Here is a 27,664-nt window from a genome sequence, read left to right on the forward strand (position 1 = left end):
GCCAATTGCAAAGCTAGAGATGAATTTCTTGTTAGATTTGGATGTTTTTGAATAGTAACCTTCAATTATGAGGGATTGTGTAATTTTTTGAATTACTGGTAGCTTGCAAAACATTCTTTTAAGTTCTTCATGTCCACCTGTGGACCTCAAAAGTCTAAAATCTCTCCTGGAAATAGTCTTGCAGCTCAGGAGGTAGTTTAAGTCTTCAATTTGTGTTTACTTGTCAGATACCCGGCATGGCCTCATCATCAACATCTAAATATAATTCAAACTCCTTGGAGAACTCCTCAAGTAAACAGGTAAGTGTAACTTTTTCCATATTTTGGTTTTCTACATCAGAGTTCCCAGAGAGCAATGTCTTGCATATTTGGTTAGAAAAACAAGCATTTAAATAGCTTCTTGAATGTGTAAACTTACCTTTATTGCTGAAATTCTAATGCAGTTAACTGAGATGATTTAAATATCTTTTGGAGTGGATGGGCAAAGTATTTGCTATCATAGCTAACAAGATACTCCTTAAAATCAGTTCTAATGTACTTATTCTTGCTTTCTACCTTAAAATATTCTGTGGCATTCCTGAAAATTTTGGGCACTTTGTTGCCTTTGATTCTGTATTGCAATTGCTAAATTATACCTTGCTATGTTTGTCTGGTTCAGTTTTAAGATGTTCATCTAGAGTGAAAAATCTATTGAAACAATGTAAGTGACATGTCCCTCTGCTTTCTAATCCTGTGCAGCTGAAGAAAATGTAACCAGGGTGCAAGAAGACAGTAGATTGTGTGTGATAGTTGTGAGTACATTGCTTAAGTAATTGCAGCTGATTTGTTCTTCCAAGCCCAATGTACTTGGGAGAATAAATGCACACAACTTCCAGAGAACTTGTAGTAGAGAGTTTTAATTCCAATTTAATGCAAATAACTGACTATTCTTTTAGGGGAAAGAGTAAAACCTGCTTATGTTTTAGATCTGTTCAACCTTTAAACATTTCATAGTTGCATTGTAAGATAGTTGTGTGTTTTCCTGTTTTGGTTCAATCTGTGAATTCCTACTTTAGCAAGACCTGTTCTTTCCCATGCAGGAATTACCTTTAACTGTGGTTGGTTTTATTTTTAATCTGATTGAAATTGTTAATAAACTGTGATGCGCTGTTGTGCTTCTCTTCTTTAGAATCTAAAAGATGGAACTAGTTGGGAACAAAATGAAGAAATACCTCGTCTGCCAGGGGAGACCAGGGTCACAGGTATGAAGCTCAGTAGTGCCTGATGCAGTGATGTTCAGCAGTCTGAAGATACAAACACTTGTATCTTACTGAATTGTCTTGTAATTTGGACTGGGGCAAAGGTCAGTCATGCTGAAATGTCAGGAGTTTTTCAAAGAAATTGTGAGAGATTCTTTTTATTACATATCACAACTTTCAAGTGTTTAAAATCTTGGTTCCTACACAGGACAGATCTTCCTATAGAAAGAAATTGCAAGTTGTGTCCTGATTGTATCTACAGATTAATCAGCACATATTGAGTGATGAGAGCTCCTCCAAGCTTCCTGAAGTCAAGAGAATTCTATGTTCTACCCACTATGCATTGATACCTTGTAGAGTGGTGTGGAATTTAAGCTTGAATGTGAATTCCCAAAGTACCATCTTAGGCTTCCTTGACACAAGAGGGCACAAGCAGGGCTTCTCTGCTCTTGCTGGCTTTTACATGCACTGTGGCATGAGGGAGATTAATGTACTGTGTAGTTTTCTTTTCTTGATGGAGACTCTTCCTGAATGAAAGTCTCTGTTGGAGTCTTTTACTTGTGCAGCTTCTCCCCTATGGCCAGATTTGTTGGGTGCATTTGTAAACAAGATTGGCTTGTGGTGATTCAGAGTGGTGATTCAGAGGAAGTAGTTTTGTTTTTAAGGAAAAAAGTGTGAGGGAGAGGGTGTGGGACTAAGATGGATGTATGATGTGATCCTTATGGAAATTGTCTGTGCTTTGGGACACTGCACTGGATTAGGGCCCTTTTTGTGGAGGGCAGATAAATAGATTGGGCTAAAGAAATAAGTGGACAGGAGGAAATAAATGGAAGTCTTTAATGTCATGGTTAGACTCAATGATCTTGAGATATCTTTTCCAGCCTTAACAATTCTGTGATTGTACTTGCATTGCTTCACTTAAATCTTTTTGAGTGATATGTGTTAGTGTCTGTTCTGTTGCTGTCCTTGCTGAAGCACTGATGGCCCTACTCTGTTTAATTGCCTCAAATTGAAATGTAATGTTTCTCTGTAGCATGGTGAGTTCCCTAAACACTCTTCAACTTGAACTACTCCTCCAGCAGAGAGTTGTTTACAGAGTGGTGTAATAGTATCAACAACGTATTTGTTCTGGGGTGGTAAACAGACTGTGGTCAGTAATAACAGTACTCCCTGTTCTGTCCCCCTGTGTAGTGCTGAGAAAGAAAACACAAATGTAACTGGGGAAGGCTACTGGAATCTGTGCACTTAATTTGGACAAGTTTAGTATATGAGTCTTTCACATTTTCTTAATAATTCAAAAATTAAAGATAAAACTCAGATGTATTACTTTCTAAATTAATTCACCTCTGAGTACAGCTCTTGTTTTCTTTTACTGCTACTTAAGTAATACTGTCCTCAGCTCTCATTTTGTCTTTTCACAATCTTTTAAGAAATACTACATTTCTTACAGACAAGGATGTTATTTATATGTGTCCATTTAATGGCCCCGTTAAAGGAAGAGTGTACATCACAAACTACAGGCTGTACCTCAGAAGTGTGGAAAATGTGAGTAACATGCCACAGTTACTTCATGGGATGAATTGGCTTTAAACTCTCTTCTGTTCCCCCCCACTGCCTTTGATTTATTTTGTGGCCAGTTCATTTGTTTTAGTTTTGGCACACATATGCTTGTGGGATTGCATAGGAGGCTTTTTGCTTGAAATGGTCTGTAATGTTAGTAATAACCATATCTTAATTCTGTAATGACTAAATAGTAATTGCCTATGTGCCACTGAGGTATCTGTATTATAATATAAGTTCTTTAAAATTAGTTGTGTTGTAAAAGTGTGATTTTTGCCTGGTGAAATTACAGTTCAATCACTTAGACTGAACTGATACCTTTATCTTTTGTCTGTCAGAGCCTTTTTGATAGCTGTTCCCTTTACACTTTAATCTGCAATAGATCAAGGGCAGTAACTAATGATGTGCAATAGTTCTTAAAATGGCTCTCAGTAAGCCAAGACTTTGATTGCCCTTACTGTTAGAAAAGAAAAATACTTTGATCAGTAGAACTGTATATGGGTGGGGATAGTGGTAATGTGTTTGATAAGCAGTGACATGGCAGAGAATAAAATGTGCTTGTGATCTCTTTCATAATGTTTTGTTGGTTTTTTTTTTTTAATAAGGATTTGGGACTATTGAACTGAGGCCTTTCTGGCTGTAGCTAACTGTACTAGTAATGTCTTTTTTCATTTAGCTCTGCTTTATGCTGTATATCAATAAAGCAGGATAAACCAGCAGTATAAACCAGTGTGGAGCAGAAGGCATCTCTTAGGGTGTTGCCACTGTTTTCTCTGCCTACTGAACAAGGCATGAAATATTTTTGTAGCATGTTAAACTGGATGGTGCTCAAGGCTGTAGAGTGACTGTACAGACTTCATAACATGCTGGCAGAGGAGACTCAAAGGCAGAAACATGCTTTTGTTTCCTGTATGTATTTCATGTCTGCTTTCTATTCTGGAATGCATAAGAACATTTTGCTTGAGTCTTCTTTTCATATTAATCTTTTCCTTACTCAAACTTTTCTTGCAGGATCCAGTTGTGATATTGGATGTTCCCTTGGGGGTAATTTCCAGGATTGAAAAAATGGGAGGAGCTTCAAGCAGAGGAGAGAACTCTTATGGATTAGATATAACCTGTAAAGTAAGACTTCCCAATAATTCAGTAGGAAATGAAATCTAGAGGGTTTTTTTCCTCAGTGGTTACCTATTTATAGGAAGGGAAAGTACATGCTTATGGATGAATTTAAAAAGAGCTTTTTGAAACTGGACAGAGAAATAACTTTTGTATGAAGGGCTGTTTAACTGTCCTACCTGCATGCAAGAAGAGGGATTGGTCTTGCTTTCCAGATCACTAATTGACAAGATTTTGCACATCAGTTGTATTTTAGGGCATTATTACTGCACTGCTTTGTTATTTCATTTGTTCTAAAATGAATATTTTTAATAATTCTGGTATCTTTGAAGAACATCTCAAACAAGGTCTTTGTAAACTATAAAGCCAGTGAAAAGTTTATGTAAAAAATATCTATAGTATCACAAAAAATTGTCACCATGGAAAACTGTGGTCATATGAGAGTTCCCAGTGGATAACTCAGAGTCCTTTACTGGATTCACTGAGTGTGTGCACATTTCATTCTTAGCAGCTAATGCACAGATTGCTTATTTTTGACCCCAGTGATGAGAACATAGGAACAATGTATTCTACACAGATTATTGGCAAATCTTTCTTTCAAAAACAGAGTAATTCCCATCCTGCAAACTTTCAATAGCTCATGAGACTCTTTAGTGAATAAAATAGAACCATTTCTGATGCTTCATGCCAAAGCATTGTTTGCAGCACGCAGAGTGTGGTACTGCTGTATTTGTACAATTCTTACACTCTATTCTATTTTATGGGATAAGAAATAAACCTGAACATTCACAAGGGTTTGAGGTGTTACAAGCAGATTCTAAATCATGTTTAGTGTATAATATAGCACTTGTACAGAGAGAAGCATCTTACAGCTTTGGTTCACCTAACAAATTATGGCTTTGTTTCAGGATATGAGGAATTTACGGTTTGCATTAAAACAAGAAGGGCACAGTAGAAGAGATATATTTGAACTCCTCACAAAATATGCTTTTCCCCAGTCACATAACTTGGTAAGTTGCATCATTTCTATTGCTGAGTGGTATTAATGCAGAGTTCTTGCCAATTAACCAGCTATTTGAACTAGTAATGGCTACATCATGGCTGATATAAAAGTGTAACAACAGAATCTGGGGTCAGCATAAACTAAACAGCAGCTTTTATTTTGTGTATTTACAACACTTAAATCTATATATTTTGTAAAATTATGGATGTACTCCATATACACTACAGATCACCTCTGCTCCATACAGACTTCATTGCTTAGAAACTGCAAGTTGTCCTCCCTAATTTGGGAGTATAGGGAATACATGCCTAACTTGATTTCCTGAAAACATTAATTAATCAAGCAGTCTCCAAGGCAATGGTAAGTATGAATCACCAAGGGTTTTACTTCAGGAGAAAAAGATATGGTAAGACAACACTTGTTTTATTGATTAAACTAATGAAAAATATAACAGGAATGCATTTATGAATTTACAGATTTGTTTCAGAGTAAAAAAGTGTCTTATGGAAGAAATTGAGCAACAATGATGAAAGCTAATCATTATCTTCAATTTTTTTGAAATCCATGCACTGTCCTTATTGTGAGTGGTTTGACATCTCTTTAGTAAATGCTTTATTTTGTCCATTGTAAAACTCAATTTATACTTTACTGGTGTGCTTTAATTTGGGATAATTGTATAAGAGCACTGTTCACAAAGTATTGGGTGCTTCTGCTCTGAATTTTAAGAATTTTGTTCAAAGAAATGTTGAGTATACAAGGCTGCAGCAAGAATCTTACTTTTTTCCAGGAATGTATGTATCAGTCAATGGGATAGACTTTATAAACATTTAATTCTTTAAAATTTCTCTGCAGATATTTTCATTCTATACACAAACTGTGGAGTGAAAGCATAAGGGAAAAGAAATGCTTTTGCTTAGGGTATTTTGTATTGTTAACAAATAGGCCTTCAGAAATGAAACAGATTTTTACATTTGAGTAAGTGTGAGGAGCTGTAATCACAAATAAGATAGTTGTTGAAGAAGGGAATATATCTAATTCTTCTGTTGCCATTTTATCCATTTTAAAATAGAGAATGATTGAAAGGATGACAGGATATGTGAACCTTGAAAGTATGATGGAAAAGAAGAAGCTGTATGTGCAAATACCAAGTTATGGAGAGGTTCAGGTCAAAAGTGTCTTCTAGACATCACAAGGTTCTGGCTTCTGTTGCAAGAGGGTTGTGGATTGGGTTATGCAGGGCACAGTCAAGTGTATTGTTGAGTATTTCCTGTATTTTAGATTCCATCATGCCCATGCAATCTCATCCACATTATCATGAGGAAGAGTGGTTTTTATTTTGAGGCTTGTATGTAGTGAATATGGGCAAATCAAGTTGTAGCTGATTAATAGAGTGTCTTGTGGGATAATCCAGCTATGGGGCACAAATACCTTGGTGGTGAGATGTGCACTTGTATTAGGTTTGTCATCCAAAAGGACCCAGAGATCCTGTCTGGTGATGGCAGTGAGTGATGTGTGGAGTTGGCCACTTCCTGCTTGATTTGCTGGACCTGTTGAACTTAATAAAGCTCATCATTATATGGCCTGTGTGAAGGCCACTTGCCAACAGAAATTAAGATTAATAACAAAAGTCTTGGTTGAGGCAGTAGTAATTTGGCCCTTGGATTCAGTAAAGCATGGAAGTTGGGGAGATGGTGACAGTGTGGAGGAAGAGTGGCTGTACTTTGTCTCATAGCTATGTCTGAAGCAGGGCATGCCTGTTAGAAACCAGGATTACTTTGGAGGGAAATAAAGTGAGCCTGTGTTCCATCTGAAGTTGCAGCTGTCCTCATTTTCTAATGTCACAGTGTTGATGAGCCCTTAACTTCAGCATGAGCTAAGCAAGTGTGTGATTTTTTTGGTGTGCTTTCCTTGTATTTTGGCAAGCAGTTTAAACTGATCCTGCCAAAGGTGAGTGTTTCTGCCTGGTTTTCCATTTCTGACTTGCTTTTTGCTGCATGAGTTCGAGGCTGCATGATGAACCAGATAGGGAAGTGAAAGGAAGTAAAGTTAACAAGGAGATAAAAATAAAAGCTTTACTCTGAGTTACTTCCTCTGAGTGAGTCCAAAGTGAAAGTGGTGTCAAAGCATCTCTGGGTGGATGTGAATGAGGAGGGATGATGGCACTGCTCCTTTCAGTGGCTGCTTCAGATGGAGGTTTCACTGTGTGCCTGGCAGTGTTGGGACTGTGCATGCCTGCCTTCCCCTTGGAGTGCAGCCAGCTCACTCAGGGAGGTGTTCTGCAGAGAATGTGCTGCAGTTCCCCATGACAGCTGAGAGGAGATGGAAGCCCTCTGATGCTCAAATCTGAGCTCTTGTTCTTCTCTGGTCTCCTCTCTACCTTTCAGTTGTGTGGTTGATTATTCTTCTAATATCAAATTGATATTTGTATAATCACTGAGCCAGCATAACTCACTGATCCAGCACAAAATATTCTGGTTAGCCCTGTGCTGCTTTGGGTGATTTGGGGAGACCTGGTTTGAAATCAGTGTGCATCAGAACCAGTGCAAGAGTGGACATGTGAGTGGAGCAGGGAGAAGACAGGAGAGAAAAGAGGGGGGTGTCCTGGTTTTAGCAATGATTAAATGTTAATTTAGCTCAGACAATCTTGTGGAATTGCATCCTGGATGTTTAGCTGGTTCAGCAGCACTGATGCATGTACATCTTTGCAGTGGAAAGATCTCATCAGACAATAAAGTTCTAATGCTTTACTGTCCTGATTTTTATCTGTATTTTTATATTTTATATCATATTTTTATATGATTGATTTTCAGCTGTAGTGGAACTTTATCCTTAGAGCTGATCCTAAACAGGAACTGGTAGAGATGCCTTGCTTCTGTTTTCTTCATGTTGTTCCATTCTTGTACAAATGGATGGTAAATAAAACCCAAAAGATAATTTCTGAGTGCAGTGTACTTACTGTTTTCAAGATTTGTCTCCATCACCATCCCAACAGCAGTGTTTGAGAGCCTGTGATAAATCACAACTGTTCCTCTGTGCCTCAGCATTGTCCTTGGTGCTTACTTCCAGAAGCTGATTCTTGTTTGCCTCCAGTTTGAGCATAGGTTGGGTTCAGATATCCTTGAATCAGTAACACAAAGTAAAATCTGATAGCTCATCTGACTGACAGCTTAGTTGATGGGAAGCAAGCAGCTGCTGTTGCTATTTGCACACTTGTGCTAATTGAAAGAAAATTGTTGCTGAAAGTGTTTGCTTTTTTTTAATGTTTGAAAAAATAAAATAGCCAACCTCCCCCCCAAATGAGGTGTTTTAGTACACCACAAAAGATGAGATATATTTGTCTCTGTAGTTTAGTTTCTACATAGCAGCTGCTTCACTTCCTGATCTTACCATGAAAGTACACATCATCATTTTTACAAGATTGGTCAGCACCAGGGTATCTGCAAGTCTGTGTTTGTTCCTAACCCCAGTAGGTCTGTGGGAATGCCCATTTTGGTGAGGCTCTGGTGGCTGTGCTGGATGACTGGAACTGCTCTGATGTCACTGCTCCTCCTGGCCATGTAAAATGTCTGAGGGTTGGCTCACAGCAGTGCTGCTGCTGGATCTGCAGAGATGGCTTCAGCTGGAGCAAGGCTGGCAAAGGGGTGGCAAGCTCTGACAGAGCACCTGAATTGGCAAAGAGCCCCTTGGCTTGAGGATTTGTTCCCCATGTCACATCAGAGCCAGGGCAGCAGTGGTGTGAGGTGACAGCGTTCACAAAGTTATACCAGCACTACAATGCCTGACCTTAGTTTTTACATCAACACGTAAGGTGTAACTGGCTAGGTTGTAGTAATGGCATACTAAACACCATTAATAATGGCAAGGATAATGATATATTTATTTTTGAATACACTGAGAAACTGTCAGCCTTTACAGTAAAGGCTGAGTAACAACATAGTAATTTATTGTATGTAAAAAAGATACATCAGTGAGTTAGAAATAGAAAATGCCGCTGATTTTCTTCAGAAGGTGTGTGGCACCTTGTTATACTAGTTTTGCTGCTTTCTTCCTTTGCAATGCATAAAGATTGGTGAAATATTTCCTAAATTGTATCTACACTATATATTCATGTACAAGTATAACATGTATTTATATGCTGTGATTCCATAAAGAGTAAATATGTAGCTATTGTATTTATATTGATATTTATATATTTACATTACATTTATATTGCCAGACTGCTCATTAAGCTGTAATTGTCAGATTGCAGATGCTTTCTCCTTTACCTCACAGAACAATGTTGTGTTTTGAGCAACCAGTGTATTGCATATTATTTTTGTGCACTACATGGGAAGGAGAAATTGAATGTTAAAGACAAGCACTCTGTCTGTAGGAGGATTAAAAATAGAGACTGTATTGAAATTGTGGGTTAACACCTGCAAGGAAGTAAACTATTATTTGCACAGTGAAGCATAAAAAGTAGTGTACCAAAAATGTTACACCTTGTCTGTATCCTTCTCTTTTTTTAGTATAGTTTTAGTATAGTATTCTTTAATATAACATAATATCATAAAATAATAAATCAGCCTTCTGAGAACATGGAGTCAGATTCTCATCTCTCACCTTGTCCTGAGGACCCTCACAAGCACCACAAGGCAGGACTAACAATGATAAAAAGGAATTGAATTCTGTGTGTGTAGAGGGAAGAAAAAATGAATGGAGGTCAGGGTGGAGACTTTGAGTACCTAAAGTATTATTTGGGGAGAAAGAGCATCTAGGAGGGATGTACCATAGATTAGAAGGGAAGATGTGTGGAGAAGGCATAGAACCAATCAACTTTTAATTAGTGTGGTATTTGAAAGGCTTTCCTGTGTAAGTGATGGTGCCTTGAGAGGGGCTGGCAGGGTGCCTGCCTTGGGGGCCATCCCATCCAAGTGCTGCTTGTGTTGCTCTGCTCTGACCTTGCTCGGCCCTCTGCATCTGAGGGCTATAAATAAAATACCCACCAGCTGCTCTGTGCCCAGTGTCAGACCTCCCTGCTTCCCTCCCCACATGTAAGTGTGTGTGTGTGAGGGGCTCTAATGTGAAGGAGCCTGTATCCACAAAAAGCTAAGCCATGGAATTTTACTAAGATAGCACCTCTCAAATTTTACATCAAGTGATAAAGAGAACCTATGCATGTTGTATTGTGAATGGCATAGTTTCTCCTTCCTGTTTATTTCTGTTCCATTTGCCTGCTGCACTGTAGAATTGCACTCGGATTTCATGTACTGTGAGGTGAAAGCTTCAGCAGTGTCGAGTCAATCAAGACATAAATATACAAACATACTGCATTTAATCTGTAATCTTGGATTATTTAGGACAAAAGTAGAAATATGTGGGTCATTAGTGCAGATATGAAGCTAACCTGCACTATAGCAAACTCTCCTGGGATCTAACTAATGTATTTATCACATTTACTTGTTCACTATAATGTGGTTTATCAGTTTGGTTGCATTAGAATAATAAAATACCCAATTCAATAAAAAATGTTATTCAGTAGAAATTGCTTCATATTACTTATTATCATATTTTCTTTCAAACAAAAATAAGTCATGTCCAAACATGTGCTAAATAAGGCTTGTACTGACACAGGTCAGAAAATGTAAATGTATCCAAGCATATATCTTATGTTAAGTATATGATTCTAATGGTTATAAATGTGGGTTGCTTGTTACAGTCAAGGTAAACTGTAGTTCAAAATTAAATAGACCTTTATGAATTGAGTGTGACTGTATATAGAGTATTACATCTGTGTATCTCCTGCTCTGTTTTAATGACAGCATAACACAGCAATAATTGTGTATTTTGTTGGGAGAAGTGGGCCTGAGGTAGGGTCATGATTTTACTGTATTTCAGACTCCAGCAGTTAGGCTGGACTAAAGCTCAGGCCATCTTCACTGAGTGTTTCAAGTCTTAGAAGCTATTGGGTGGTGGGAATGGAATTCAGATCTTGAATCTTTTGGTACAGTGAGTAAGAATTTCAGTAGTCACCAGATTACCTGTGCAGTCTGTACACAATGGTGCACATCCGTGTGTGTGTGTGAACCTTTTGCTAAAATTTCGTTAATGCTTGCAGAAGAAAAATAATTTTTAGTCATCAGATTTTAGAGATTGGTAATTTTAAAATACTATTCTCGAGTAGTATAATGCAGGAGTTTTCTCTGAATTGTTCACATAAAAGTCTGAGTCCAAATTTTTCTCCATATACCTTTGCACTCTTGGCAGTGTTCTGTGATTTGTGAAGACTTCAGGTTTTTGCTGGTTGATCTATTCTACTAAAGATTTTTTTTTATTATTGAGCAACATAGGAGGAATTTTTAATACCTAAAATATCAACAAAACTGATGAAGAATAATTGTGCACCTAAACAGCTAAGGGCTGTGTGACTGTAAGCTTTGGTAGCAGATGTGGTAAAGCTGCTGTAGCCAAGCATTTGAAATGAATCATGCTGTACATAGTAGGATATTATTCTTTCAGAAAGGATTCAACCCATCCCCTCATGCATAATAAATTTAACCCTGGTTTTTAAAAGATGAAAATAAAATGCACTTTTTCCTCTGTCCTGTGGATTTTTTGTGGGTGGCATGAGCAGCATACCTGCCATTTATTTTTAGTTCAGAACAACACCTTTTTTATTTCTGTTGGTAAAACCCTGTTCTGTGTACCAGCTGTCACAGTGCACTGTAATAAACTCATGAGTTTTACTTACCAAAGCTTCAGATGGGTAATTTTTACTTTCTCATGAGGAAACTTGCAGTAAGTAGGAAATGAAATAAAAGACTTACTCCTGCCTTCTAGACATCTTAGGTGACCTGTTAGGATTCCAGTGTTTCTGTTTTGTGCTGTTTTAAGATTCTCCTTTGTCTCTGGGTCCCTGGTGAATTCTTAGCATAGTTGCTCTTTGGGGTATAGCAAATTCCTTTGGGAGGAGGGGATGGCTCTTGTGTGTGGCTGAGTATTAATAGTTCAGCAAATCACTTGCATCTACTGCTGCAGATAGTGATACTCCCATTTTGCTGTATTCCTTGTTTGCAATTAAACAACCTTTTTCATGTTTTAAATAACTTTTGATACTTGCATCTATTCTTAATGAAATGGAGCTTTTTTCTGATAGAGTAGATGTTCACCTCTTCATTTCTTCCCTCTGTACCACTTGACCACTTGAGGGCAGTTTACTTAGTAAAAATAATTTGTAATATTTGCTTGCACTGAAGGTCTGCCTCTTTAAAAATTGTAAAGACATTCAGAAAACAAAACTAGGCAATGCAGTGTTTACTTGTGCAAACTTGCCAATGAGTGCACTTGCTCTAAAATAGTGATTTAATTTAAAATTCTAATTTGTAAAACTAGTAACATAAAGCATCTTGAGTGAGCAGCAACATCTTTTTAAAATATTTGTTTACTTGAACTACATGAGGAAAAACCTTCTCCTTTTGAGGGGGATTCAGTTTTGTGTTTTGATGTTCAGTGTTTAAAGCAGTGTAACTTATTGGGCTGAGCAGGATTGCCCAGAGCCTTCCTAAGGTTCAAAGCCTCCTCCTGGGGATGGGGGTGGTGCAGGTTTGAGGAATTGCCTTCTCTCTGGAGCTTTGTAGCTGGAATCCCAGCACCTTAGACCACAAGGTTTTTTCTTGCTTACTGGATTTTCTGCATGTGTTGGATGTTCAGTTTAGTGCTTGGTTTCCCCTTTTAAGGTTTTTTAATAGCTCAGGTACTTTCAGCTATTTTATTACAGATGGGCCATGATGGGCTCTGCACTGTTTCTGCTCTGGATGCTGTTGCTCAGTTAGCTCAGGACAACACATTCTCTGCTGTGTTTTCTTTTTTTGGTTTTTTGTTTGAAACAACTTGGTTTCATGCTCCTTTTGGTGTCTGGAGAGTTTTTAGGCCACCAAAATAAATTTTCTCACATTATTTTTGCTTTCATCCTAAACTATAGAAACAAACCAAGGGAGGAGAAAGGGGTTAGTTAGGTAATACAGCCCATTTGGAGTTTGTTAGGAGGAAAAGGAATGTAAAAGGTATGAGGACTTGCTGGAATGATCAGTGAGGCTGCTCTGCTATGTAAATGAGTTGTGAGAGCAAGCAATAACGCAAGTAATGTAAGCAGCTAACAACTTCTTTTTCAATGGCAACTTTTTCACTTTTGTGGAGTTTTACAGTAATTGGGATTTCTCTTAGTAAATATCAGTTGGGGAGAGGATGCAGAAGGGCAGCTGCTTCCTAATGGCAATGAATAGCAATTAAAACCTTTTTCCACTTTGAATTTAGCATCTAATGTTGTATGTTGTAATTGAGGCTGTGCCTATTGGAGAAATTTGGTGAGAAGACAGTGGTTTATTTAGTGATAATGTGAAATTTGGTAACTAAACCATTCTAAAATATTTCAATCTCCTGACAGTAAGAAAGAAAAAAAAATCAACCAGTTAAACTTGATAATTTCTCTTTTTATTTTCTTGTTACTTGTTCTTTGCTCCATAATCTTTCACATACTGGATAGAAATGGAGAGAGTGGGGCTGCCATGGAGCAGTCAGCCCTATTTTGTAGTGAGCATTGGGGTAAAACTGATGATGAGGCTTCATATTTGCCATTTGCAGTCAGTGTTTGGTGTAAGAAGCTTCTTTTATATCTTACAGCCTTTTTTTGCCTTTGTAAATGAAGAAAAGTTTCCTGAAAATGGGTGGATGGTGTACAACCCAATGTCTGAATACAGGAGGCAGGTGAGTTATTACAGGTGCCATTGCCTGGTGCTTTCACATCTCCCAACTTGTATAGAGGAATTGCTGTTTGTACATTTCTCTTATCAGCTGTTGGGAGAGGATGGAATTGCAACTTGAGGAAAAGTAAAGGAAAGAAATAAAACTCTTGAGGCTTTTAAAAAACACTAGAATGTCACAGGAAGGTAATCTTGGCTCTTTGAAGGAAGTTAGTGATGCCTCTTTCAATGTGCCACTGCTAAGTGAGCACAGGTGGGGGCAATGTGCCAAATATGTAACTGTAGTGTCCTAAACATAGATTGAAATTGTTCCTCTTCCCAAAATGAAGTGGGGAAAAAAATCCAGCTTGTTTTAGAAACAGCATTGCTTTACAGAAATTACAGATGTCTTTTTTATAATATATAAAATACAGATGAGTATTCTTCCTTGCTCTTTATGTGATCTTGGGAAAATATCAATGAAAGAGGATGATATTTCATTTTAAAATATCTGTTAGATAACTGAAGTATGACATTAAAAAAATTAAATAGCGAACAATAAGAACTTCCTTAATTTTTTTACCCTGTGTAGTTTTTTGGTTCATGGTTAGAAGCCTAAGGCCCAAAAAAGGTAAAATACAAACACCCACACAAACCCCACTGTGCATGTGTGGAGGACTTATCAGTATTTCTCCTGGAAATGCCTTACTGGTCAGAGTGCAACTAGATGATGTTCTTTGTCAGTAAGAAAGTTACCCTGAATCTTACTTTTAACTTGATGGTAGTACCAGGCTACAGGGAAGAAAGGTTATAGTGTGACTTTCTCTTCCACAGTCTTCACCAGGCAAGGTGGAAAAGCAGAGCTTTAGGCAAGGAGAGAAGGTAATTTTCTTTCCTCAATCCCACACTTAAAGAAATACATCTCCTAGTTTCAATAACTGTTTTGGAAGTTACTATAAGGCTAGAATTGTGTGCATAAGGGTATGAGATGGCTCTGCAGCTGTTTTAGGCTGAATCCATCTGCAATGAGCTGGTAATCTTTTTTGCTTCTATTCCTTTCACATGGTACTTAGTTAAATTGTTGCTGTGTGGCCATAATGTCATGTAAAATTCAGAAGCAGAATTATTACTTGTTCAGCCAAAACCACATGGACTAAGTGCACGTTGTGTTTTAGGGGCTGCCCAACGAGCGGTGGCGGGTGACTTTCATTAACGAGCACTACGGGCTGTGTGACACCTACCCCTCGCTCCTGGTCGTGCCCTACAACGCCACAGATGAGGATCTCAAGAAAGTTGCTGCCTTTAGGTCCCGAAATAGAATCCCAGTGAGTATTGGCTGATGGAACTTGTCTGAAAGTGTAGCTAGTTCTAAGTTACATCCAGACAACTTCCTGGCGAACATGACGCAGAGGATGCTTTTTTTTTTTTGGAAATGGTTGTGGCAAAATAGTTTTGATTGGCTGGTGGTTTTCACTGCTTGAAACTGGTATCTTGGTCAAACCACATTTCCGTTTTTCCCTGTCACCCATGACAGCTTCATTGGTTTTAACTTGACTTGCCCAGTAACAGTGGCCAGCAGTGCAGTTTGCCTTGATGAGGAATGAGCCTTACTGCCATATGCACTGGTTACTGTTGCTGAGTGCCCATGAAGAGTAATCACAAATGTTGTCCTACAAGCAAACCACATGGTATTTAAACATAGTTCCACTGGTCAGTCCTAAAATAAGGCCTCATGCATAGTCTCTTGTGAATTCTTGGGCTTTTTAATCTGTTGAATAAGAGAAACCCATTTGGCTTCTTGAGTTTCTGTAATGAAAATTCGGTTTCATTACCGTAATAGAATTTTATGTATCAGCTCTTTACAGTACTATAGAAAATACTAATTTCTAACCCAATTCTTGTTTTAACTGGCATTTCCCTTTAGCAAACTTGGAAGACGTGCTAGATTCTCAGACAGTATCAGAAAGCTGTTTCAAATCTGTTTCAAACAGATGCACAGCTCAATATGACACATATTTATTAGATATGGTATTTACTGACAGACTAGGTATATAATTATAAATTTACTATATATACACACATATCTGTATAATATGTAATGTGTATAGAATACATATGTGTAATGTATAGCCTGGGCATATAATTCTAATAACCTAATGGTGTCATCCCTGTCACCCCAAAATTCATGACAGGCCTTTTGGTATGCCTGGACAGTGAGTAATTACCTTGGTAATAGTAATTTTATTAAAATAGTAATTTTAAATAGTCATTTCATTCTTGTCAAGAAATAGCCACTTATCCTCACCCCTCCTCCCCCTCTGGCAAATCTTGTTTCTGATCTACACCTCAGGAATGAACGGTTTCTGAGAATTGAATTTTGGGGGGTTTTTTGTTTGAACTCTGATCTTCTTTTAGTCTGTAACCCACAACCTGTGGAGTGGGTGAGAATACTTTTTCTTAATGTTTTTCAACAACGAAATTGCAATTTTTTGCCTGTTTCTTGTGTTTCTGCTTATCTTTAATCATCTGTTCCCTGGGCAGCTCACTGTCTTTTGTGGCAAGTCCTCTCTGGCTCTGAACAACAAAGACAGCGTGTGCTTTGCTCCAGTGCCTTCTCTTTGTAAAGAGGGCTGAGGAACAAAATGTGCTTTAAAGAGAAGAGAAAACATTCAAGATACTGCAGGAAGGTTCAACTTCCCTTCCTTTTCCAAAAAGGGGAAAAGTTGTTCTTGTAGAATTGAAGCATCTTAGTCACCATTTCTACAATCAGTTCATTTTCCTGGGTTGATTTTAGTTTCAGCAGAGATTGCTGTGTTTGTTACTAGTTTACTTTTAAGGATATTTGTGTAACCTAAGACTTGTAGGAAAATATTAAAATCCATTGGATTGTATAGGTAAGTATGATTTCAGTAAGCATTAGATATGTAAGAGAACTCTTTAGAAGATTATTATTAAATCTTATAAGACTAGAAGCAGTTGAGATGTCAAGGGATTGTATTTTGAAGAAATAAAAAGAAAGGTGTTAATTTTCAAGCTGTGTATTTTAAAGAATATAGCTTTAAGCTATGATTTTGTACTGAAATGAGTTTCCTGTGCTGTGTGTTTGCCCTGTGGCCAGGTTCTCTCGTGGGTTCACCCAGAGAGCCAGGCTGTGATCATGCGCTGCAGTCAGCCCCTGGTGGGAATGAGCGGCAAGCGGAACAAGGATGATGAAAGGTACCTCGATATCATCAGGGAGGCCAACGGGCAGATCTCCAAACTGACCATCTATGATGCAAGGCCCAATGTCAATGCTGTTGCAAACAAGGTAAACAGATGCTTCTAATATCTTCATTTTGAAGAGAATGAGGAGGAGACTTATTTCACAGTTGTCTGTGAGGAGGTTTTGGGGAATAGTAGTAGTCTTAATATAGATAAATTTACATAATCAACTACTGAGCCTCAAGGCCATGAAAGGACATGGGTGTCTAAAGTCCCTAAGCAGAGTTTCAGGACCATATGTGCATTTCCAGACACGCTTTACTTTATCTATTCTCAGCCAAGCACAGATCTTAGCTTGGGACTGAAGTTAGGCATGGCTCCACTCTGCACTGGTCTGTAGAGCATGTCCCCTCTTGGAATGATAGGCAACCTGCAGATGCTCTGGGAAAACTCCTTCCTAGAAAGGATGTGTGCATAAAGCCAAGCTCACTGACAGGCATCCTTTGTTTGGGTCTTGCTAACTGTTACATGGTCTACTTCAGACCTATCCTGGCATCCATCAAATAAAGAGAAAGTGATAAATAGGTTAATTGGGGGTTTGCAGTGTAAACAGCAGTATGGGTATGATCTTGGATGCCTTGGTACCTGTTGTTCTTCCCCAGGTGCTTGCAGTTGGTAATACAGAAACAATACTTTCATTGGGTAGGGTGGCTGTTTGTTATCTGTAATCAAAACCTAAATGGGATCAGAATCATATATCAGCCCAGGCTTGAACACATCTTGAAAAATCATCTCTAATGTGTCAGGAAGAACAGGTATCCCTGTGGATTGCTTTCTTCTTTGCTTCCCCTTCAGCTCTGTTGAGGATTAGATTATTTAGGCAAGCTCAGATAATGCCAGTACACTGTGTCAGTGTTGTTTTTGGCATGGAGCACAGTAGACAGGGATGTGCTCCATCTTTATATGCAGAAACCATGTTAGGGAGTGGTGGTGAGGAGACAAGTGTAATGCTTTTGTCTTAAGAGAATGTGCCACGCCTGGGGATAGTCCCTTAGCAAACTCAAATGAGGAGACATGCTCTTCTGTGCTTACTAGTGAAGGTGTGTATCTGTACAGCAAAGAGCTTGAGGGCTGAGCTCAAGGGGGTTTGAGACCTGAGTGAAATTACAAGTGTGCTTACTTGGAGAGAAGGAATTCCAGCTTCCAAATAGTTCTGTGAAACAAAGCAAACACCAGTTTAGTGAAATGAGTCCTCTTCAGTGTTTGTGCTGAAAGGAATATGAAATGGTAAAACTTGTTTGCATCTAAGAGGTTTATGTGTAACAAATGTTAAGTTGTTTTCAAGAATAGCAATAATAATTCAAGGGGGACAATAATACTGGCAGTTTGCTCTGTGCAGGTTGGGTGCACCTATTTGTACCTGTACAGCCTTCTCTCTAATACAGAATGTAGTTTGTTAAGCTTTGATACTGTGTTTGTGTGTATAGCACACATGCTTTCAGAGACTCTGTCCTAGGGGCTGTTTTAACCTGATGGTTTGTATTTTGAGGGTGTGTCTCAATTGTTTGCATTTAACTGTACAAATCCCATTATCCTCTGCACACTGAATTTTTATGGGTGAGCAAAACATGTCATCATTCTGTTTACCTTGTGGAAAGATTGTCAGTTGCAACTTTGAAACAAGTGGGGTAAAAAATTGAGTTTGTCCAAGAACTGCAGAAAAATTTAAGGTAGTGTCTTATAGACACACTTGATCTGTACATGTTTTAATTAACTCTTCATATACCTAAATATGAAGTACTCAATCAGAGCAGTAGACACAGTTGGGTACATTTCTGGATCTGAGGGCGAATGACGTAAAAAGTGCAAATCAGTCCTGATCAGTACTGAAAATATTTTGTGAACATCTGTGAAGATTTGTCTAAGCAAAATCTTGGGCTGTGCTACTCATGCACTGCTGTGTTCCTTGTACATGGGTCAAGACAGTCAGGAGCTGCAGCAGCACTGATGCTGAAATTGCAGTCATTCCTCACAAAGACTTCATAACAATCAAAGGAAAGAAAAAATACACTCATTGCTTCTTTCACTGCAGAGCCTGGCAGCTCTGATAATAACTCCACATCTCAGAAAAGAGATAGGATAGAATAGAATAGAATAGAATAGAATAGAATAGAATAGAATAGAATAGAATAGAATAGAATAGAATAGAATAGAATAGAATAGAATAGAATAGAATAGAATAGAATAGAGGTCCTGTGCTGCTGTACAGCAGTGTAGGTGGCACTCATGGGGAAAGGCTACACTGTGCTTTAGGCTCTGGTCTGATGTATAGCTGGTGCCTGCAATGGCATATAAAGGCAAAATTTATTTATCCAAATTCATGGCATCTTTTTGCTGTCTGCCTTAAATGTTGCAATTTTGCAGCACTCTGAGCTTGAGGGAGCTGGTGATGTTTAGTCTGGAGAAAAGGAGGCTCAGGAGGGACCTTATCACTTTATACAACTGCCTGAAAGGAGGTTGTAGCCAGGTGGGGATCAGGCTCTTCTCCCGAGTAGCAAGTGATGGGGCAAGAGTAAATGGCCTCAAGTTGCACCAGGAGAGGTTTAAATTGGATATCAGGGAAATTTTATTTCTAGAAAGGCTGTCCAGGGAAGTGGTTGAATCACTGTCCCTTGAAGTATTTAAAAGATGTGGCACTTGGGGGTGTGGTGTACTGGTGAGCTTGGCACTGCTGGATTAATGCTTGGACTCAATGATTTTAAAGGTCTTTTCCAACCCAAACAATTTCATGTTTATCTTTGGAAAGTCTCATTGGTGGCTTTGTGCCCTAAAATATGTGTGGGTTTTCTGCTTCCTTTTGTGACCAGGCACATCCTCTGTAGTGGTGATGGTGAAATGTTTAGAAAGAGCAGCAGCAGAGCAGACTTTTCACTTATGTGGCTCTTTAATATCTTAACAGTCTAAATATGTGTTTAGTCTTCAGCACTAAAATGAAGTTTTAGAAAGTTTAAAGTAAGCTTTAATGTTGTTGCTAATTTACTTCTTAAAGACAGAATCTAAGATTCTTGAACATAATTTTTAAATTAAAGCTATCTTATTCTTAACTGAACTCTTAAATTTAAATTTACTTGGGCAAACATTTTATCACTTTTGTCTATTTCCATGTCAAATGGCATTCATTCTTTCTAGCTCTGTTGAAAAGAGTGTATATATGACTAAAGTTAATTTCAGATCTCTTGTTTGTAGGCAACTGGGGGAGGATATGAAGGTGAAGATGCATATCCCAATGCAGAACTTACCTTCTTGGACATCCATAACATTCATGTCATGCGGGAATCTTTGAAGAAGCTGAAGGACATTGTTTATCCTAATGTGGAAGAATCACACTGGTTGTCAAGTCTGGAATCAACCCACTGGTTAGAACATATAAAGGTAACTTTTCCTTGATTTGAAAGATATTTGTCCAAATCTGTCATGTCATACCTGCTTTCTTTACTAAGCTTTGAAATAATCCTAGAACACATCAAATTACTTGGACTACAAAAACAACATCCCTGGGCGTTGGCTTTTTTACCTTAACTAATCTTACCTTTAACTAATCTTAGAGTATGTTATGAGACTCATAACTCAGCAACAGGTGAAACTGAGTGTTTGTTGCATGCCTCAAGTTAAGAGTCTTTAGTAGAAGAATTCATTCTTAGTCTGATTGGCTTTACATGCATGAGAACTGTTTTATTTAGGTTTCTTGCAGTACAGGCCTGCAAATGACTGTCATTGTGAGATATTAGTAAATACTTTAGTTGTCAGTGTGTATGTGACTTTATTTTATGAATTACAGTTTTGTAAATAAATCTTGTAAATTTATTTGTAAATTTGTAATTTTCATCTGGTAGCACAAATAAAATACTTGAGCTGGTAATTCACCAGTGTTCTTACTAGTTGACCTTTGGATCTTTTGTCTCAAGTACAGCTGTGCAAAAGTAATTAGAGTATTATGTAATGAATCCTACTTGATAAAATTTTCCTCTTAATTTAATATTTAGAAAATAAGTATATTAGAAGGGTGCGAGCTCCTTTTTCCAACAACTGAGATAATTCAGTCATTTGGTTCAAAGAAAGGAGTCAAATGAAATAACACTGAATTTTTAGAGAGTATATCCTATGGTAAATCCCCTCTTTCTTTGAAAAAGAAGCTTATGTTCTTTGGTTTATCAAGGTTACTGTTTTCTGCCCCATTTTTTAAGAATTTGCTGCGAGATAAATTTGATCTTACTAAGGGATTAGGGAACCAATCTGTTCCTCTATTTTTATGCAAGAAATTCACTTGATCTCCTAGAAAATTCTTTTCTAATTAACTACACTGCTCTTTTCAGGCCTTTTAATGGAAACAGCATTATTTCAGATACAAAGCAATGAGCCCAGAGTTAGCATTAGAGCAGAAATAAGCTGTGTGTGTTTGGTGTGTTTTGCCTGGGCAGCTGGTGCTGACAGGAGCCATCCAGGTGGCAGACAAGGTGTCGTCGGGCCGGAGCTCGGTGCTGGTTCACTGCAGCGACGGCTGGGACCGCACGGCCCAGCTCACCTCCCTGGCCATGCTCATGCTGGACAGCTACTACAGAACCATAGAAGGCTTTGAGGTTCTGGTGCAGAAAGAGTGGATCAGCTTTGGACACAAGTTTGCATCGGTAAGAATTAGAAGATAATTGCAAAGACTGTGCTGTATGAACTTTTTTAAATGCTTCCAGTGTTAAACTGCTCACTTTGTGTCAGGGTTTGATGATTCCTTTCATTATTTTTGAACTTAGATTTAGAACATTTCCAGGTAAACTGAGCAGGACTGTTAGGTTTGGACCTGTTTGACCCAAATAGTTTTCTTGCTGTTCTTTCTTTGAGAACTCATGTTGTCTTTTAAAGCATGGAATTGTGACGGTGTTTGCAGGGGTCTTAGGATGAGGGAAGAGACGAGGATCTGACTCCATGTTTCAGAAGGCTTGATTTATTATTTGGTGATATATATTATATTAAAACTATACTAAAAGAATAGAAGAAAGGATTTCATCAGAAGGCTGGCTAAGAATAGAAAAGGAACAGAATGATAACAAGGGCTTGTGTGTCAGAGAGTCCGTGCCAGCTGACTGTGATTTGCCATTAATTAGAAACAATTAATGAGACCAATCACAGATGCACCTGTTGCATCCCACAGCAGCAGATAATCATTGTTTGCATTTTGTTCCTGAGGCCTCCCAGCTTCTCAGGAGAAAAAACTCTAAGGAAAGGATTTTTCAGAAAATATCATGGCTACATGGAATTGCTAGGGTCACTGTGGTTATTGAGAAAATGCAGAGGCAGAAAGAAAGGAAGGAGGCAGAAAAATTGTGTCCTCTGAAATTCTTCAGATGAAGAACAGCTAAAGCTGGGACATGAGGTTCTCCATCACTCTTTCTTTGGACTGTTTTGAAAGTCACAAGGAGCAGATGAATGAGTCTGACCAGTGTCTTCTAAGAGAGATTTTGTATGCTGATTGCCAAATATTCTGAACTGGTTGTAACAGCTCCCAAGAAGCTGTCACTGGTAATGCTGGCTCAGCTTCTGTTCAGTTGTCTTCTGAGCAGAAGGTTAGAAGCTCAGAAGGTTCAAGTAGTTGCTTCCATGGGCAGTCCTTAATATTTCACAGGTATGTGACTAATTTTCACGGAAAATTCACAGAAATATTCTGAGTTGGAAGGGACCCTGTTCATCCTTTTTGTGTTAGAAAACTTTTCAAAGTCTTAGTGGAACTTTTTCTAAATGTGGCAGCTAACCATTTAAGCAGGAAATCTACATGAAGAACCTGGAGGAGCAGAGTAGGTTGCTGTGGAAACTGTGCTGTTACTTACTATAAACATTACAACAGTGTTGTTTGTTGGAGCTGAACCCTGAAATCCACAGTAAGACGTTTCTACAACTTCAGGAGAAGTTACTTGCATGGATATTTTGTCCCTAGTGGAATATTCTAAAGATATTAATATTGCTAAAATTCGGAAAATAGGCAATCTAGAAAAAAATCAAGAAATGGAAAAATATACCTACCTGTGTGTTTCATGGCCATTTTACATTTGCAAACACGTAGGAGTGTTGTAGTCATTTGGAAATCCATGTATAGCTACTCAGCATAAATCACCTCGCCATTTACATGTGCTTGTGGGCTGTGACATTTTCTCATCTGACATTCAAAAGGTGCTTTGAGGCTCAGGAGGTTTGTATTTTGGGTGTTGGGAGTGACAGCTGATGTAGTCTGGTTTTTTGTGTACTTACTTGTGGTCCTTTAGCAGTGATATGTTCTATTAACCTTTAAGTATTCTGTCTTGGTACAGCCATGGGAAAATGTGAAGCCAATGGCTTGACTTTTTTTTTTCTCACGTTTTATTTTGTACTTCAAAAAGTTAAGAGTCAGGATGCAGATAAAATTAGATGGTATAACTAGGGCACTTGAAGTCAAAAACATGTGTTATGGTTTACCACAGAGCTTAAAAAGAGATCTGTGTGTTCTTCATCATTATTAATAAATTCAAATAATCTATGTTTCTTTTTGTTAAACCATTCATTTTAGTTGGATAATCAAAGGATTTTGTTCTCCTTCAACAGATGTTTTTTTCCAAATAATGAGGCAGGACTTGGCATCCCTTCCAGATGATTCACTCAGTCCATTGGTTCATGTCTGACAATGTAGCAGCAATAAGAGTGATTTAAGTAGTTGCTTTTGCTTAAACTGCTATTTTCCCAACTTGCTCAGTCAAGTAGCAATCTTTGGAAATGTTTGAAGCCACTCTTCAGCCATCTGCTATAATCTGAGAGTACTGTAAATTTTTATTTGATGGGTTATTTAGCTTATAGTGAAAGTCAGTCTTTTCTGGAGTGTTCTGTAGAAGTGGCGGCATCACCATCCCTGGGGAGGTTTAAGACATGTGATGTGTTGCTTGGGGACGTGGCTTAGTGGTGGGCTTGTCACTTCTGGGTTAACAGTTGGACCCTGTGATCTCAAAGGGCTTGTCCAAACTTAACTATTCGATGATAAAAAAATTATAATGCAAGCAGAAAATATTATGATAATTCATACTCCTTTTTAACTTGGTAATTATGTGATAGAATTGTGACTTTGAATAGGTAGAAGTAGACATTTAGTGCAGCTAGAGCAGTTCCTGAACCTCATCTCTGAAACTGTTGTTGTTTCATTTTCCTTTAGTAGGGAGTTGAAGAGTAGAGCATTATTTTAATTGTCTGGGTTGGTGCAAGCTTCGTGTTTTTATGATACCAGGGTTGCAATTTGGATTATTTAATATCAAATAACCAAATATTAGACCACTTAATAGTTCCTCTCTATATTTTTTATCAAATGACGTGAGCAATAAATTTCCTTGTTGTAAAGGAATTCCCTACCCCAACTTTTCTATATGTGCTGAATTTAGTGCACTCTCCAGATGATAAATTTGCTTATGTGGAATTTAATTCTAATTATGCATTCAAATATGAGACATAATTATAGATGGAAAATAGACATCCTGAAACTGCTAACTAGAGTGGAAGTGGACAGACTTTCACTCCTTACTAAACACATATATGACTCTTAATGGATATTGAGTATTGCAAACCATGAAAACTGAAGAGCAAGGAAGCCAATTTTGTTTTCTTCTTTATAGCCCTTTTTGAGTCATTTGTTACTGTTGACTGAGTTCAGCTGCAATTCCTCATTTCCCTCTATTTCCTCCCATTCAATTCTATTATTTTAAACTGTCTTGGAAGCCATTGTACAGAGTAGTGTACTGCTCTTATGATTTTTCATGTCCTTGAGGCATTAAGCTTGCTATTTTGCAGGCAGATAGACAACATCTTGGGTCAACATACTTGCTTTTCTTTTGTCTCCTCCAGCAAGTACATTCAAACAGAATTAGGGAAGGAAAAGAAACTCTTTTTCCCTGAATCTCTTACCTGTTCTCAGCTATCAAATGCAAAAAGGAAGTAAAACAGCTTTTACCCAATCTACTTTTTGTCTGTGGGGCAAATTCCTTTGATTGTTACTTTGGGCACCTCAGAATAAGGGGCTCACCCGAACTTAAACAATCTATTAATTTTGTGTCAAGAACATGAATTTTTTTTTTTATCTTGTTCGTGTTTGCTTGCTATCTCAGGGTGAATATTAAGGTTCAAGTATGGAGGAGAAAGAGAAGATTATGTGTGGATAATTTGATGATCTAGGTCCTGCAGTGGCGTAAAATAAAAAGGAAGACAAAGTATGCAGCTTGGCTTTTGACAGACTTTCCATGTAAATGTAGTTCAGAATCTGTCTTGACTGTTTAAGTAATGGATGCTTCCACAGTTCTGCTTGTCTAAAAATCAACAGGTTTTTATAACCGGGCCAGTTATCAGTTTGGAATTTATTTCGGATATCTTTGGAACAGCTTTGCAGGGTTTCTATGTCTGAATCTCTCCTCCTTGGTGCAGTAACTAATTTTGAAATTTTAACAGTGGGTTGCTTTATTGTAGAAGAATCAATGCTCTAGTACCAAATAAGAAACCATGTCTGTTGCCACAAAATAGCCTGTTTTAGTTAACAGGAGGCTGCTTTGCTTCATTTCAGAGAATAGGCCACGGTGATAAAAATCATGCTGATACTGACAGGTCGCCCATCTTTCTGCAGTTCATTGATTGTGTGTGGCAGATGTCTAAACAGGTACGTGGTGATGTTCTTCAGAAGGTAACAGTGTGAAGAGATTACTGAGCTAAAACCCTACATCTTTATTTTTTTGAAAAAAGTATTTGAAGAGGACAGCATACCCCTCTGCTCTAACCTGTAGTAAAAAAGAGTGTATTTATTTTTGTGAAAGTGATATAACCACAGGCTGTGGTTATGTTGCTGGACATGGCACTGGCTGTGCAGGCATGGCTGGTGTTCCTGGGTATGGGATTCTCAGACACATTCTGAGGGTTGTTTCATACTGGCAGAAAGCTTTTGGAATTGCACCCAGCTGTCTTAATGGGGTCTGTTGTTTTGTTTGACCATTTTGTGAAGCTGTCCCTTGAACTGCAGGGACACCTGTTGTCTTATCTATGCTTAAAAAGGAAGCTAGGGAGCTTCTGAGTGCTGTGATTTAAGTATTGTAATGTCAGTAAGTAATGAAACAAAGCAGTGAACTTAGTCCACTTAGGGCTGAGGATCAGGAGCTTTATTTTCCTGTGTGGTGCTGGACTCCAAGAATGCACTGAAGAGATCTTATTCTGTCTAGATAGTAAAAGTGTATGTGTAACTATTCTGTACTTTATTCTTTTTATAAATTAAAAGTAGGTAGAACAATTTGAGAAGAGATTTTTCAGTGACTAGTTTGAGAAAGTTGAACACCTTGTGTCATTGGAACACGTAGTCTGCTATACTGTACATGAAAGCATTATCTTAAAAATTATTTGTAGATGTATCCACACTTCTAAACTACTTTCAGTGTTTCAACCAGGGCATGTGCATATCCCCCTGTGTTTTCCATGTAAACAATGAGTTTGTCTTTCCTGGTTTTAGTTTCCTACAGCTTTTGAATTCAATGAGCAGTTCCTGATCACAATCCTGGATCACTTGTACAGCTGCCGCTTTGGCACTTTCCTGTATAACAGCGAGTTCCTCAGAGAAAAAGAGGTTGGTCAAACCACTCCTTGTGTCATTGCATTGCTGTCTTACTCTAGGTGATTAGAGAATTTTTTGGTTGTACTCTATGTGGTTATAGTCCTTGCAGGCAGTGATTTTGAACTGGCTCTTATAGAATAGTGCCATGCAGTCACTAAAATACTTCTCAAGCACTGAGTTGGGAATCTTTATAATACAGAAATGTTTTATGCTTCTAAGTAAAACAGAAGTGTACTAATTTTGGAATGTAACAGTGGCTTCTATGATGGATTTCTTGATGTTATGCATATATTTACTGTTCTTATTTTGATTTCATTTTAGAAAGTGACTGAGAGAACGTTATCCTTATGGTCTTTGATAAACAGTGACAAATCTAAATACACCAATGCTTTTTATAGTAAAGAGCTAAATCGAGCACTCTATCCTGTAGCCAGCATGCGGCATTTAGAGCTCTGGGTTAATTACTACATCAGGTGGAACCCCAGGATTCGGCAGCAAGTAAGTAAATTCTCTGTAACATACTAAAAATGCTCTTAGAGACAGGAAATAAGGATTTTGTAGAGTACTACCTGTAATCTGTTCAGGTTTTTAATGCTTTATTTGTTAAGATGGAGGAAAAAGTGTAAGCAATTATTTAGCTGTCTCTTAGCTCATTGAACTTATTTGTCTGTTTAGTGGCAAGTCATCCTTGTGCTCTTTCTAGCCCTTTTTCTTGTACACATGTCTAAGGGCATTTGATGCTACTAAATCCTGAATGACAAAGCTTAGAAATGGGGCTTGCTGATCCCTGAAGAGTTGGGACATTAGCAACACAAACACAGTTGCATCTGCTTGGTCTTTCTCCTATTGCTTAGAGAGGGTATGAAACAATTTACAAATGAAATGACCTGCTGAGTCCTTTCTCTTTCAAAGCTATATGAATTGATGGTAAGATTTAATATTTTTATGTAACATTGATGACCCAGCATTGTTTACACTGTGGGTGAAAGCTGTTATTGAAAATTGTACAAGTAGATCAGATTGGAAGTCCAGAAAAGCTTTTATCAAATGACACATAGTTCAGTTCTGTGGTTTTAATCCATATGGACACTCAGTGTTTGTTACAGTCTTGCTGGAAATCTCCACCATGTGGCACATAAAGATTTTGTATAGAGACTTTTTTGTCCTTTTTAACAGCTTATGGAGAT

General features: G+C 38.0%; 1 protein-coding gene across 3 annotated transcripts in view; it reads left to right on the plus strand.

The window, feature by feature from the left end:
* MTM1 (myotubularin 1) overlaps window positions 1-27,664 on the plus strand; it is a 42,270-nt gene that overhangs the window by 10,105 nt on the left and 4,501 nt on the right. For all 3 annotated transcript variants that reach the window (XM_074551338.1, XM_074551336.1, XM_074551337.1), the window contains 13 exons: window positions 228-299; window positions 1,168-1,240; window positions 2,688-2,782; window positions 3,809-3,919; window positions 4,819-4,920; window positions 13,572-13,655; window positions 14,806-14,955; window positions 16,749-16,937; window positions 20,078-20,263; window positions 21,310-21,516; window positions 25,446-25,538; window positions 26,376-26,489; window positions 26,799-26,975. In XM_074551338.1, the coding sequence (XP_074407439.1) occupies window positions 237-299; window positions 1,168-1,240; window positions 2,688-2,782; window positions 3,809-3,919; window positions 4,819-4,920; window positions 13,572-13,655; window positions 14,806-14,955; window positions 16,749-16,937; window positions 20,078-20,263; window positions 21,310-21,516; window positions 25,446-25,538; window positions 26,376-26,489; window positions 26,799-26,975 (1,644 nt within the window). In that variant the 5' untranslated portion in view covers window positions 228-236. The remainder of the gene's footprint in view (window positions 1-227; window positions 300-1,167; window positions 1,241-2,687; window positions 2,783-3,808; window positions 3,920-4,818; window positions 4,921-13,571; window positions 13,656-14,805; window positions 14,956-16,748; window positions 16,938-20,077; window positions 20,264-21,309; window positions 21,517-25,445; window positions 25,539-26,375; window positions 26,490-26,798; window positions 26,976-27,664) is intronic.

This window comes from Zonotrichia albicollis, chromosome 14 (assembly GCF_047830755.1).
Source record: "Zonotrichia albicollis isolate bZonAlb1 chromosome 14, bZonAlb1.hap1, whole genome shotgun sequence".
Taxonomy (NCBI): domain Eukaryota; kingdom Metazoa; phylum Chordata; class Aves; order Passeriformes; family Passerellidae; genus Zonotrichia; species Zonotrichia albicollis.